General features: G+C 37.2%; 2 protein-coding genes across 2 annotated transcripts in view; one reads left to right on the top strand and one right to left on the bottom strand.

The window, feature by feature from the left end:
* The window catches only part of LOC140947418 (sodium channel and clathrin linker 1-like), a 35,631-nt gene extending 30,217 nt beyond the window's left edge, over positions 1–5,414 (bottom strand). Inside the window, exons 1-5 of the mRNA XM_073396510.1 lie at positions 4,535–5,414; positions 4,064–4,134; positions 2,553–2,590; positions 882–954; positions 33–88 (exon numbers count right to left, since the gene is read on the bottom strand). Of these exons, the coding sequence (XP_073252611.1) occupies positions 33–88; positions 882–954; positions 2,553–2,590; positions 4,064–4,134; positions 4,535–4,586 (290 nt within the window). The 5' untranslated portion in view covers positions 4,587–5,414. The remainder of the gene's footprint in view (positions 1–32; positions 89–881; positions 955–2,552; positions 2,591–4,063; positions 4,135–4,534) is intronic.
* Positions 5,358–12,112, top strand: part of LOC140949011 (uncharacterized) — a 30,916-nt gene continuing 24,161 nt past the window's right edge. The window contains exons 1-8 of the mRNA XM_073398267.1: positions 5,358–5,471; positions 6,356–6,454; positions 7,082–7,120; positions 8,100–8,152; positions 8,560–8,652; positions 9,969–10,058; positions 10,188–10,292; positions 10,870–10,953. Coding sequence (XP_073254368.1) covers positions 5,438–5,471; positions 6,356–6,454; positions 7,082–7,120; positions 8,100–8,152; positions 8,560–8,652; positions 9,969–10,058; positions 10,188–10,292; positions 10,870–10,953 — 597 coding nt within the window. The 5' untranslated portion in view covers positions 5,358–5,437. The remainder of the gene's footprint in view (positions 5,472–6,355; positions 6,455–7,081; positions 7,121–8,099; positions 8,153–8,559; positions 8,653–9,968; positions 10,059–10,187; positions 10,293–10,869; positions 10,954–12,112) is intronic.

Below are 12,112 nucleotides of genomic sequence, written 5' to 3'. Positions count from 1 at the left end.
TCATTTGAAGCCATGGAAAGTAGGCAACTTACCTTGTGTTTTCTTGCACAACATGGTCTGTCTTTTGCTTCAAAGACGACAGTTCTTCCTAAAATGCAAAAGTTCACAAATCAATTATGAACAAACCCTTTCGAAATGCAATTCACCTACACAGTAGAAATGAAGTCTGCGGAGTCAGATCTTTCCGAGGTATCTTGAGTTAAAAACACCTGCAAGATATTTTATTGATCCAAAAGACAATACAGTAACAGTGGGTTAGCCATGGAAACTAATGCAGTTCTGTAATATTTTTGGCCCTTAAGGCCTCGGTTTAGTCCAAAAACCAGGCCCTTCTCCTGGATCCGTCACGGTAATGTGCGGGTGGGTTAGTCTTGTGCAGCCAGGAACGGGAAGTAGACATTAAGTGAAGAGGGACTAACTATGACTTGGGGCTGTCAGGGCCTGAGGGGAAGGTGGAGATTTCCCTCTGCTACTTGAGTAGCAGTGTACGATTCCAGGCTACTTTATAAAGATAAAGGAAAAATAGAACCGAAAGAAATCCCTAGCTGTTTGATTCCCCACCAACTTGTTGTATGTGCTTGGCAACTTGAAATCTTTAGTAACGAACCATTGACTACTCTGAGAGAAGCAATGACCAGGTACAGTCACCCTGGAAAACCAGTAGAGGGAAACCAGAGTGAGATGGGAAGGGGAAAAGCACAGCTACAGTACAACAAGAGCAACAGACATAAGATGATACAAAGATACGGCTTCTACAGGAGAACAGTGTCTATGGCATCTTAGCTTGCCTTGTCGCTTGCCTCATTTACCCTGCATGAATGAAAAGTAATGTTGGGTATTACAGGAGTACCTATCCTCATAGGACCAAGAAAATTTCATACCTTCAAGAAAAAAACTTGTTCTTGAGAGGATTTGATGCTGCTGTCATACTCTGCCAGAAGAGGAGACAAAATGCTGGGGAAAGAAGAAAGAGGGAAAAACAGTCTTCATACTGTTATACTGAATTATTCAGTAAGTGGTGAATTAAGTGGTAATGTTTAAAGTGGCAAAATCAAACTATTACTGTCGCTAACTGTTATTTTAATATTGTTAATGTTATTACTCTAGCCATCTAAATAAGGAGAGGTTCATCAGCAGCAGGTCAGTATGTAACTACTCTGCTTGTTAGTACTCTTATAGCAAATCTGGTTAACCAAGATTTGGCAACGTTGCAGAGGAGGTCAAAACTAACTTGTTGGTGATAACCATTGCCCCATGCAAACAGACGCAACATTGTTGGCCATCAACCCCGTTTGCATGTCCTGTTGCATGCTGTTGTATGTTGTTGGAAGTTGTTGTGCAAAGTTTGCAACTGGTCAAACTTCTAGCTTTGTGCAAACTGACACAACAAATTCCAACATTGCTTGGCCAACAATGTTGGGAGTTGTTGCATCTGTTCCCACATAGCTTTACTATAGCCTGTGCTGCAGATGTGTTGCCGTCTTGTTGACTCAATTGGGAGAGTGCCGGTCTGCTGAGTAGGAGGTCAAGGGTTCAAACCCAGGCTGGACCAACACTCAGGATCTTTAAGTAACTGGGAAGAAAGTGCTGCCTTTGTAACGACATCTGCAAACTCTTTATAGACCTTCTAGTCTTCTCGGATAAAGATGAAAAAGTGTAGGTCTGTCTTGCAGCACTTAGACTTATCTGCTTCTTCTGGGATGTAAAAAAGCCCACACCACTCGAAAAGAGTAGGAGACGTAGACCCCCCGTGGTGTGGCTGCAACCTCTCCTGGCCTGGTGGGTTACATAGTGTATCTGTAAGGAGAGATCTTAATATAGGTATAACCTCATGATCCTCCTTCAGCAGGGCTTGATGTTGCGACCTGTGGGGTCACCAATGCAACCAGCTTTTACTCAGTGGCAACCAAATTTTCATGCGTGGTCGCCAAACTGGCCCCCAAGGTGACTCTCTTCTTTGGGAAAACAAACACTAATGATAATCTGTTATCTTTCACAAAACTAAATCCATTAAATCTTAAAATTAATATAATTTTTGGCGACCAGAATACTTGTTCTGGCAACAAAAAATGAAAACTTGGGGGCCAGCTGGTCCCAAGATTTTTTTCTGAAAGTCGAGCACTGTTCAGGTGTCATAATGGCTGCCTGTAAACAATGTATTTGATGTATTATGATATAACTTTATCCCTGTTTTACTAAGGCCAGAGTGCACCAATTCAACATATTACTGGTCCGCTTACATTGTGTAATAACATGTACAATGTACAATCAAATCTGTGTACAACAGTCACCCTTGGGAAATGGCAAGGTGACTGTTATTATACAGGGTGACAACTTATACAGGTCAACTGTATAAAAAATATAAGGCCACTGAAAATTTTGGGAATTTGTCCGGTGACCATAATATACATGCCTTTGACCGCTATATACAGGTCAACTTTGTAGAAAATATAATTAAGGCAACTGGAAATTTTGGGAAGTTGTCCGGTGACCATAATATACAGGGTGACCGCTATATACAGGGTCATTATGTACAGGTTTGACTGTATTACCTGGAGTTTGTGATCCATGGTGGAAGAGGGTCATCAACCTGTGGAAGTTTAATCAATAAAACCACTGAGTTGAAAGTAAAATTATAGTGTACAGCATTGTTTTGTGGAGTTCAGCAAATTTCGCGTCAACCCACAAATTCACAAGACACCAAAAACAACAGTCAAGCCCATGAAAAAAAAAAGAAATTAATTAGATAATTCTCCTAAAGCCAGAATGACCAATTTAATTGCATTATCCAATGCTTACTAGGGCATTGACTTTAAACTAATACTAAAGAAAATCAAGAATCATATTTACAAGTGACATGTTTTTCTAGCTTCCAGAGCTAAAGTGGAGCATTGGAAACTCTAATATTATTTTCCAATTGTTAAAAAAATACCTACATGTAAAATATCATAATGAAAAGTCATTCATTCTGGCTTTGGGTGTGGCTTTTTGTGCCTCTCTCTCATCTCTCTGTCATCTTTCAATATGAACAGTTTTGCCATCATTCAATACTTTTATCTCTTACAACCTATAGATAGCTTCATCACTAGATGTACTTGAAATTAACATTTTCAAGCATCTTCTTATGACTCACTCCCTACCTGTACCCAGAAATGGGTAGGCTAGTAACTACAACCTGTTGTTTGTACCCATGGAAGCGGATGGACCTCAGCCATCCATTGAGGAGGGGGGGAGTGGGGCCTTTTAAAACCACAGCATCTATTTTATAGGGGGCCTTTACTATATAAATAATCAAAAGCACATTACAGTTCAAAAAAGCACAAAAATTAATAAGTTATTAAAACTATTAACTAGTCTTTAAGGATAAAAATAACTATATATAAAAATATTATTTTAAAGAGTAAAATATATATACATATGTTCTAAAAATGTACCTAAAATCTTAACAAAATGCCTTAGAAAATAAATGAGTCTTAACTAAATGCTTAGAAGAATCAATGTTTTTAGCTTGCCTTAATAGCAAAGGAAGGTTGTTCCATAGGACGCTACCATAAATGATCAATCCCCTAGTCTTGTTTGTTCTAAAACACAGACTTTCTAACAATATGCAATTATTTTTTCAACGCGATAATATTGATAATCGATAATTTACTACCCAAGGCAGCTTTTCAACTCAATTGCACCTTCAACCTGGAAAAATACCCCATTTCTTTGTTTTCCAGAGAAATTTGAGTCAGGGTAATGTTATGCCCTATTTTAGCTCGTAAAATTGGCCAGCAGCTAGTCAGGCTCTCAGATACAGTAAGCAGGGTCCTTGTGAAAACAATTTTTATAACAATATTCATAATAATAAGGTGCACATCACTTTTTTGCAGTCCACAACATGCTAAGCCAGCTCTTACCAACATCCCTTATAGCTCACAAAATTCTTTGCTTGGCAAAGTCAGAACAAAAATACTTGGAAAATCAGTCAATCACGGCAGAAATTAACAATAATTTACCTTAACTGTAAGTAAAGTTTAGTCAGTTTAAGTTAACTATTTTTATTGCAGTGTTATCATACCTTAAGTTCCGGTTCTTTAACTGGTAAGTACTTCTTTTGATATTCCTCGAGTACGGTATTTAGTCTCCTAACTGCAAAGAAAAGAAACCAGATTGTCCACATTTTTTATAGTGAAAAAGAAACAAGCTTGATGATGAAATAAACACCGTCCAATGTTAATTTATAGGTGACAAACTCACACGTTTTATCAACTGTTCACCCTGATTAGTGCGATTCAACTTCGAGTTAAAAATTGTATCAACTCCAAGTGATTAACGTTTGTAATGAATTTCAGAGTAGGTATGTTTATAATGCAAACTGTTTATAAAACACTTCCTTTTATCTTGGCCTGTTATTATAAACTATCAACAGGTGTTAAAACAAATACTCCTACTGTTTTGAACATACATCAATCCTGCTTTCTCACTTACTTATACAAAAAATACATCGATTTCTTATGGATATTATAAGTAAAAAAGTGTATAAATGTACCTTGATCTTGCAGAAATTTGATGTAATCTTCATCTCGAAAACTGGAAGTCATGACGAAGCCGAAGGTCAAGGTCGATTAATTAAAACTACCAAGCTCAAGATGCTCGCTAGACATTCAAAATCCTTCTTTCAGACCTCGGCATATTTATGTTTGATCAGTTGACTTAAAAAGCAACGCAATCACATTTTCAAATGCCTCAAAAGAACAACAAACATCGATTGTGAACACTGAAAACACTTTCCAACGGGAAGGACGCCATCTTGTTGGTAAGATAATCCTCAATCAGCCAATCAAAACTAATAACAAATTCAAGCAACGATTGGTCAGACATAAATCACGTGCAATAATCGTGGAATGTGATTGGTCTTTATTTATAAATGTCAAAAGTTCGAATTTCGGCGGCGAGCAAAGATAAACTAGAAGAAAAATATGTAGCTGAAAATATGTGTTCGGATCAAAATTATATTTTCCTTTTCCTTTCAAAAAAATAGAAGTAAAATATGTTTTAGTGTCTGTGATGGGGTCTTTTTTCTCGATTCTTAATCCCGAAGACTTGAATAAAAGAATGAAAATTTAAACAAATTATTTCTTCGCCGGGAAAAATAACAAAAAAAATAGCTTACTTTGACTTTATCTTTGTCTCTTTTTTTATAATCCGAAAACAGCACGACAACATTTAATTTTCGAGTCAAATCTCGCGGGAAAGTCAATGATCAAAACGAAATCGAGGCAAGCGAAAAATACCTTGTTCTGATTGGTTGCCGTTTGAAATCTACACGTCCCAACGAACAGCACATCCATTTCATTTTCACTACAGCCATTTCTATTCAAAAGAAATTCGTCGATCGTCTCCAATTTTCGCCCCGGATTTTCTCATAATTTGCGTTATTGCAGTTAACAATATGTTTCCAAAGGCCAAGAGGTTTCAAGACACAGGTAAGACGGGAAAATATAAAAATTGCGCAGGATTATTGCAGGATGGTAGATCGTGTGTCGGTCTGCACAACATATGGCCGCCAACTTTGAAACTGGTTTGAAAAAATGCAGACATTTTTACGTTTAACCCAGCTTCGAAAGAAGAATTCTCCTCACTCTCTTGAGATTTATTTCCTGTATTTCTCTTTAACTGTTCAACTTTGCTCCACTCTCCATATGTCTCCTTATTACTACGGATCAAATGAATCAGTTTTGCAGTTCAGGAACCCAGTCATAACTTGCAGTTTTTCGTTGAGAGTCTCTTGTACCCTACACTGCTGTTAAAAAAGAATTTTCGAATTGCCTTCTGTTTATAAGATTGTGGTGCCTATTATTCTGATTATTGTTTACCAAGAGAGGAGGTCTTTCGATCTTTCAAACTTTAATTTGGGATAACAAAGGGCCTCTGCTCGCAGGGTAGCTATTGTTCACAGGGTAGATCGAAAATTTGAACAAGCCTTATTCATAAAATTAATTAACCTGATATGAGAGTTGCCCATGCATTGTATCTTGGTTAGTTATTGACTAAGATACATAATTATATGACATACCATGTACGGTACTTGTTTCATTAACGCCACGGTAATTTCAAATCAGGTTGATGGCTTATTAAGACATTCATCATTGTTACAGTATATTTACAGCTGTAGGCTTAAATTTCATTTTGTCAGGTTCATTACATGTCTTCGCAGGCAATGTATTGCTCATCATCACTACACATAAATCCAAAATCTCAGTTGGATTTTTACTTAATCCTCCCTTGACTTTAATATTGTGTTTACCACCATCAAGATTTGATTGTCAGAGAGTACAATCCAGGACTGAAAAAATGTTTTTAATTGTAGTATCTCAAGCTCCCCCAGTTGGATCGTATGAAATCAAATCCCAGAGACATGGTACGGCACCTGGGTTTGGAAAGGGAAAGCGATTTGCAGAATTGAAAGGTTGGTTTGGAAACTAAGAAGCATTTCTTGAATGGTCAAATCATCGGCCCACTGGCTTCAAAATAATGAATAAAATGTCAAGTTTGTTATTTTATAGTGTTAGCACTCCACTGATAAGACAATCAATGTGAAAAGAACTGTTTTGAACTGAGGATGAAACAATGAATCATTTTATCTAAAGCAGGCTGTATCATAAAAATTGGCATCATCTGTATCCTTGTTATTAAATTACAACTTTTGGTTCTAAGGGTTTCACCCTAGTGCCCTGCCAGGTACAAAAACCCACCCATGGATGCTTAGATACTAAGCAGGTAGCCAACAATGCTTTTCTACAATGCACCTTCAGTAACAAATTCGAAGCACATCATTTTATGGTCACTTATTTCTGAACTGTAGTATAATCAAAACAGAAGACAAGCATGTGCAAAGAATGATTAACATGTCAGAAATTAAAACAAATTTTCCAACATAATGTGAACCCAGATGACAAAAATAACAGTACTGTACAAAGTGCTGTCAGTATATCTTCTTGGGACTAATTTACTCCCATGTCTCTAAATGCTTAATTAATGATAACTTGTTGGTAAATGACATAAACATACACATCATTCTCTTGTGTTGTTTTAGAAACAGGACCAGGACCAGTCGCTAACAGTAGCTTGCTTGGTGAGCAAAATAATTATCATAATGATGATTTTAATAGCAACATAATCAACTATTATATTCTATTATTTTATACTAGAATGGTTGGGCATTCTGATGATAAAAAAGTTGTTTTGCTAGCGTTTTTTCAACCTTAGAAGATTTACATGTACTTGTTGCTCACTTGTTGTACAGTACAAAATAATGATCATGCTCTCGTAACCGACCACCCTGGAAATGCGAAAAAGTGGTTGTAACTAGAGCTGGTCGCTTACTAGCAACCGCACACATGGTCAAAACAATTGAGGGTGCATGGCTGCTTATGAAAGCTTAAGAATCTCGTGAATAATTCATAAAGAAATAAACAAAAAGAAATTATTGTTACATATTGAGTGTCTTTTGATATAGACAACCACTAACCCTTTATGTTCAATTTTTTTAGACCAAAATAACCCCAAGATCTTTATCAATTAACCATAAGAGCAGTGTGCAGTTCAATTAAAGTGTTGATTTTTATGAATAAGACTCTGAGTGGTTTTTTATGAGAGCTTAAATACGAAGGAAAAGTCCATGTTGGGTAATCCCAAAAGTTGTCAGGAAAAAAGTCCCTCCTTCACATGTGTGCACTGGTTAGTTTAAAAATATATGCCGTGATCATAAAATAGGGAGCATTAAGGAAGGTTAAATTTACGTGTACTTAATATGAAATTTATTTCAAGACACTTTGCAGGGTTGTCACTAAGGCCATGTCGGCTGGGAAATCCCTCCCTTCTATAAGCACGTCCCCAGGCAATTTTGATACGAAAACAAAAAGATAATTGAATAGAACCTAAAGAAATTCCTGAACAGATGTCAGGAAAATTCCCCCTCCTTTGCATATACCCAGCAACTAAAAATCTTACAGTGTAGCAACAGCCCTGTGCTGAGTCTACATGTGCATGATATCGTTTTCTCAGTGTAATGCTCTGAAGCCTAACTTTTTTCTCAATCCTGAATATTCTAGATGCCAGTACTTGCAGCAACTCAAGTCAAAATGGCACCAAATGCAGTGGCTCTGTAAGTAGAATAACGAGGTGTTGAATGGAGATTTCTCATTAGAGTGGTTTTCGTTTGAGTGTCGTAAAACCAAAACCAAAGTAATTACTCTGGCCAATCACATAGGACACAGACAATACATTGAACCAATCAAAACTCGAAGTAATTACATGTGGCTGACGCAAAGCGCGGGAAAATGCATGCGAGCGCGTCACAATTGGCTTTGGTTTTACTTCTGATTGGATGAAAAGGTGGTGCGAATCTTTTAAGCCAATCGCATCGTGTAGAAAGTGCAAAACCAATTACTTTTCGACACTCAAATGAAAACCGCTCTACCATTTTGAACAATAACTATTTCACATTTCTTTGAATAATTAATAAAAATTCACTGTTTTAAGCTGTTTAAGATTCTTTCCTATCTTTACCAGGAATTTGCCACTCCTCTGCCATTTCGTAAAAGCAGGAAAATGTCTTCCTCCACTCCAAACCCGAAAGGGGATCAATCAGCATTAGAAAATGAGGTAATAACTAAGTTGTGTCAGCACCTGTTTATTCTATGTAATATCAGATTTAGGCTACATTCACTTGATACTAGTCAAATTTTCGACCTGTTGAGAATTTGTACTTCTAGATGTTCCGTTCACACAGAACCAAGCTAACTGTAAAAAAATTTGAATGCCTAACCATTTAAAAATGTAAACGCTAAAATCAAGCTCCATGATATTTTTTACCGGTACAGTCAAAAAATTTGAACAGCAAGGTGTCACCGTGACCGGCTAAATTTTTGTCCAGCAGAGGCATGGTTGCATGAATGTGTGGTTACAAGAGGAAGATTGCAAACAGATATTGGATTTACATATCGGAAATTCAACCAGCAGTGTGTGAACGTAGCCTTACGGACAAACCTAAAAAAGGACGATGAACAACTTAATGGTCTCTTCCAAATGTTGCCAGACACTTGGGTCTTCTAGTGGCACTGAAGGATGACCTAAGTTCTGGTATCTTTTGCTTGAGGCCAGAAATTTAGGCAAACTTGATTTGTGGAGCTTGAGACATGCCGAGCCAGGCATGTATGTAGCTTGCAGGCCTATTAAACTTGAGCAGATGAGATCATGATATTCTAGTTGATTCAAATATTAAAGATTAGTATTTAACTGCACGTATTTAATAAATAAATAAAAAAAATAAAGGCTAATGAGAAGAGGTACTGTTGCTGTTTTCAATGAGGATTTTAATTCAAGTATATCAGTGACTTCAAGGCATCCTGGATAATATCAGCCCCTATAACCATATTCCAAATACCTACCTATTGTCATTCTGAGTGAGTAACAGCCGGCCTGAGCTGAGTCAGGTTTTGTTGACACCTAAATTTATGGGTCCTCACTGAAAAATTTAATCCGCAGTACTAAACATACCGTAAAATTCCGAAAATAAGCCCCTGCATGTATAAGCCCCTCCAAATATAAGCCCCCCAAACTCGTAACGCATAAAAACCTCCGTTAAATCACCCCTCCAAATATAAACCCCCTGGGGGGCTTAGAAATTGCCCTCAAATGCAAAATTTCCTTCCAACTATAAGGCTAGCCCAATCAATTTTGACATGCAAATTTCCCTCCATGGATAAGCCCCTCCAAAAATAAGCCGGGCCTCAAAAAAGCCCTTTGAAAAATATAACTCCCTGGGCTTATTTTCGGAATTTTATGGTACTTGATGCAGACAGAATTAATTAAATCAATAATTATTTGGCTGTTTCCTTTTCATCCTACATGAATATGACTGTATGAGTAATTTAGGGTTTAGGCAACAAAGGAAGTTCTCAAATATTATTTCATTATAGATATCAAGGCTCTTATCAGAGAGAACAGAACTTGAAAACAGACTTTGTATGGCTCAAAAGCAAGTCCATGACCAGGAAAACAAATTCCAGGTATATGTACATGCATGTACAGGTTGTAATTAACAATTTTTTTCTGAAAAGTAAATATTGCGGCAAATTATGTTGCTCTGTTGTTGCCATCAGCCTTTCAGTAGATGAAACTGAATTTATTTTTAATAGTCGTTGTTACAAGAAAAAACATGCCATGAATCAACCATTGCTGATCTTCAAAAAGAAGTGCAAGTTTTGACAGAAGACAAGGATCAGATATTGGTAAAATTACAGGTTGGCCATTTGTTTTATCTTTTACTTTAGATTAGGAGTTCAAGTTTTCTGGGTCAATCATCAATTATGCTAGCAGCACCAAGTTGACTATGTCTACGATGAGTAGTATATAGTCAGTCTTAGATGAAATATTTAAGCAATAGACCACACTTTCAATGGGTTTACTGGCGTGATAACCCAAGCGGGATGTTGGGAGAACACGAGAAAAACTTGTAAATCATGAGCTGGAGGCCAGTGATTTACAAGATTTTCGAGTGTTCTCCCAACATCCCAAGGGGGTTATCATGTCGGTAAACCCATAGAAAGTGTGATCTATTGTTTTTATAAAATATCTTTAAGTTTTCTATGAGTTTACCGGCACGATAAACCATAGGTTTTTAACAAATCAGAATGCACGTAATTAGTTATTTTACAAAATGGAATAAACTAGCTAGCTATCTTCAGTCCTATTAAGTTTTCATGAAGATATATAAAAACAAGCTTTTTCCTTAATAGATAACTTCAATTCACAAAAGCATCATTATTTTGTTTGTCCAAAATAAAACACTAAAGACTGAAAGTTTGCACTTCTTACCAGGCCTATTCAGCAGCCAGCAGTAAACTGGAAACACTGGGAGAAGAGTTGCAAACTGTGAAGTCTCAATTACTGTGTAAAGAAGGGGTAAGTCACCGTATTAGACAATCATACTCCTCTTTTAGTTAAATCCATTCACTTGCAAATGCATATAAACTTCACTAATTTTCTAAAAGTACATGTAAGCAGTACAGAAAAAGTTTACAATTAATAAACACTGAGCTTTTGGAGTGGCTGTCACACTTATTGTCTTTCTCTAAGTTAAATGGCAGATACACTGGGAGCAGTTGCACGTGAATAGCTTTTAAAAGCAGTATCACGTCAAAATAAATATTGTAATTATTATTGGTGCCTGCTTGTGCAAGGTGGTTGCTTAAGAGAGATTCTAAAGATGCTTTGTTTGGGAAATTTAGGTGCTGATTACATGAGCCATGCCAGCTCAATTTGCCAACTAAAAGGTGACTTTTATCTCGATACTAGGATCCCATACCAAAGATGATTTTTCTTGCATTTAGCTAACATGCCATGATCCTGGCAAAGTGAGCATGCCCAACTTGTGTAATCAGCCTCTCACTGCCTGGTATTTTGGGTGTGTAGAAAAACATCATGGCGTGTTTGAGTCAGTCACTTAGCTGAAGCTACAATTCAGATAAACAGAGAAAAGCTCCATGCAAAAACGTCCCCTGCCCCCTCATTTCCTTTTTACGGGGGGTGACAACTCTAACAAAGGCTGTTTGGGGAGTCCTTTGAATAACTTCATGTCCTCCCGGAAATTTCGTCGACCCTCCTGAATTTTTCGGTGGCATTCCCCATAAATGTTTAACTTCCCAAAATTGTTTTAATATTATAAAGGAAATAAAGGGAGATGTAAAGAAGCAACCATAAGAGGACACAGAAAAAATCTGAGCCCCAGATGGGATTCGAACCCACGACCCTCCGTGATCTAGATCGGATGCTCTAACCTCTGAGCTACTGAGGACTTGTTGGTGAGCAAGGGTCATTTTTTGTGGGTTGGACTTGCGAACCGCATCTCGCAGTCACACAGTCCATCACAAGCAACACATTAAGGCTTAACTGTATCACACAGTCACATTAATAGCAAGAAATGTCTCACCCATGAAGGAGCCTCAAACCAACCAACCTATGCAACTGATATTAATATTATAAAGGAAATAAAGGGAGATGTAAAGAATCAACCATAAGAGGACACAGAACCTCTTATGGTTGATTCTTTACATCTCCCTTT

Source organism: Porites lutea, chromosome 9, assembly GCF_958299795.1.
Source record: "Porites lutea chromosome 9, jaPorLute2.1, whole genome shotgun sequence".
In the NCBI taxonomy this organism is placed as follows: domain Eukaryota; kingdom Metazoa; phylum Cnidaria; class Anthozoa; order Scleractinia; family Poritidae; genus Porites; species Porites lutea.
This window is presented reverse-complemented; position numbering and strand designations above follow the sequence as displayed.